Source organism: Nannobrachium achirus (assembly GCF_963921795.1).
Source record: "Nannobrachium achirus genome assembly, chromosome: 14".
Lineage (NCBI taxonomy): Eukaryota > Metazoa > Chordata > Actinopteri > Myctophiformes > Myctophidae > Nannobrachium > Nannobrachium achirus.
The window spans coordinates 36,907,667-36,910,166 of NC_137821.1; the positions used below are offsets into that span (position 1 = coordinate 36,907,667).

Sequence of the window (2,500 nt, forward strand, 5' to 3'; positions counted from 1 at the left end):
ACAGTAACTACAGTATATAGAGTCCTTATAATATGACATTAATGTACAGTAACTATATGGAGTCCTTATAATATGACATTAATGTACAGTAACTACCGTATATGGAGTCCTTATAATATGACACTAACTGGATGTAAAACTGTTTTGGGCAGAAACCTCCACACAAAAGCATCAATAGTAGCAGATCTGCGTGTTTGAAACGCAACACATTTTGAGCTTGTAGATCTGCTACTTGATAAATTGATAGCCCCGACCCTACTGATTCAAAGTGGATTAAAACTGTCTTGACTTGCCACTATTGCTAACATATACTGTATAAAAAAAAAAGAAAAAAAAAAGAGAAAAGAAAATCACACCTAGTGTGAAGTGAGCGGTGCTATTTATGAGTTAATTCTATGCCGTCTGCTGTATGTTAGTCAGGAACAGTCAAGTCAAAGTAGATTTAACCATTTATTGCGACAAATGGAATACAGTTAAACTTGGCGTAAAATGGCTCCTCGTTTGGAGCTGTTCCCTGAATTTCGTTCATGCTTGCTTGCTATGCAAAATCAGGGAACTTTAAGAAAAAAAAACCCATAGGTATACAATAGTAGTACAATAGCAATACATTGGCATATTAGCTTGAATCAGCAGACATCGGAGACCTACAGTGAATGCAAGCCGAGCTCTGATTGGATCAGACAGTGATCAGCAGATATGAGAATGGGGAATAGGAAAAGGATCTGACTGACAGCTGATTACAGCTGAGGCAGGCGAGACTCGCGTGTCCTGCATAAACTATCACTATTAAAATGTACTAAACTAGTGAAAACAGCAGATCGGCTGTTTTCACTAGTTTTGTGTGACGGTCTTGTATGATGAAGCAGGGCAAAAGACGTACATTTGAAACTTGGAGAAGCGAGGTTTCTGCCCGACAGTGACGATATTTTAGCGATTATGTTGCGAGGAAAACGTTGAGATAATAGCCATTTTGGTTAGAACTGACTGAAAATAACTTTGTACTTTACAAGTTTAAAATTATACTAAATATTCTTTCAAGAGTCCAAATAAATTCCAAATATTATCAAATGATCTCGCGGCACCCCTGGACTGCCGTCACGGCACCCCAGGGTGCCCCGGCCGTCACCCACTATGAAAACCCCTGCTATGAGCTTCATGTGTTGTTGGTACCTGGTGGTGACGATGTTGCCCAGGTTGTGGATGGACTTCCTCATGCCGTCCGTCTCCAGCTGCAGGTCCAGCTGGTCGTTCTCCTCGGGCTGACAGGGCAGGCCCTGGCTGGCCAGCCTCTCCAGCCGCTCCGCCAGATCCCGCTCCGCCTGCAGGCTCTCCAGGCTGGCCTCGGCGGCCATGGACGCGTCTGTCTCCTCACAGCAGGCCGTGATGTCCCCCTGGCCGCGCACCAGGGAGTCCACCTGGCCCTGAAGGACCTGACAGTAGACAGACAGAGGGGGTGTGGGGGGATTGGATGGGTTAGGGGTGTCGAACTCATCTTGGGGTGAGGGCCGCATTGGATGAAAGGCGACTTGAAGAGGGCCGAACCAGTCGCGGATCGGATGGCATGCACACTCGCGCACATGTTCGCTCTGTTTTTCTTCCTGTCGTCTCAGCCACTGCTGTAGCTAGCAGTATAGCAGTATATCATTTTACAAATTGTGTTCATTATTAAGTAAAATAGCTACTTTCATTATTGGTATTACAGTTGCAGTTAGGTACGAGAGATGCTATTTGTTTAAAGGAGTAGTTCATCCCCAAAATGACTTTTTTTTCTTTGATTACTCACGCCATGGAGAATTGAGTTTAATAATATATTTTTATTTTATTTGTCGCATTACTAAGACAAAAATGTGATAATAGTACACTTCCCCCCATTGATTCCGGATGGGGACCCAAATGCATTTGGGTCCCCATCCGGAATCAATAGGCATGCATTTATTGTAATCAAATTTCTGTTTTAGGAATGAGTCTACATTGGCTCCATGGCATTTTGGGGGTGAACTACTCCTTTAAGAAGTGCCAATAAGAATAAACCATTTGATAATAGAATAATTCAATTCCTGATAGTCTCCAGTACGCTATAATTTGTAAATGGCTAAAAAAAATATTATTGATGCAGGACAATAATTATTTTTATTGTATTTTATAATAAAAAAAATAAAAGTAATGAACAATAATGGCATATTCAGAAAATATCTGAATAATAAAACTTTTACATTTTTATTATTATTATATTTTTTAAATAAGTTATTTTTTTTAACAACATTAATTTCCATGTCTAATATGTGTAATCTTTGAGTACAGTTCGAATATTGTAGGTATGTTCAGGTATTATTCATAGCCAGACCAACCACCCTATTCCTAGCAATGCTGTCATCTTCAAAGAGAGAGAGAGAGCTGGTCACTTAACATTCCAATCAATCAACTCAATCACTGCCAGGTGGGAGAAACCTAGCCTGCAGTGTACAGACATTAGTTAGGTTAATTCTTAAAACAATCATAA

General features: G+C 40.7%; 1 protein-coding gene across 1 annotated transcript in view; it reads right to left on the reverse strand.

Annotated features, from left to right (window-relative positions):
- LOC308298499 (tripartite motif-containing protein 2-like) overlaps nucleotides 1–2,500 on the reverse strand; it is a gene marked incomplete at its 5' end in the record, with an annotated part of 14,418 nt that overhangs the window by 7,630 nt on the left and 4,288 nt on the right. Inside the window, one exon of the mRNA XM_080742115.1 lies at nucleotides 1,171–1,430. Within this exon, the coding sequence (XP_080598241.1) occupies nucleotides 1,171–1,430 (260 nt within the window). The remainder of the gene's footprint in view (nucleotides 1–1,170; nucleotides 1,431–2,500) is intronic.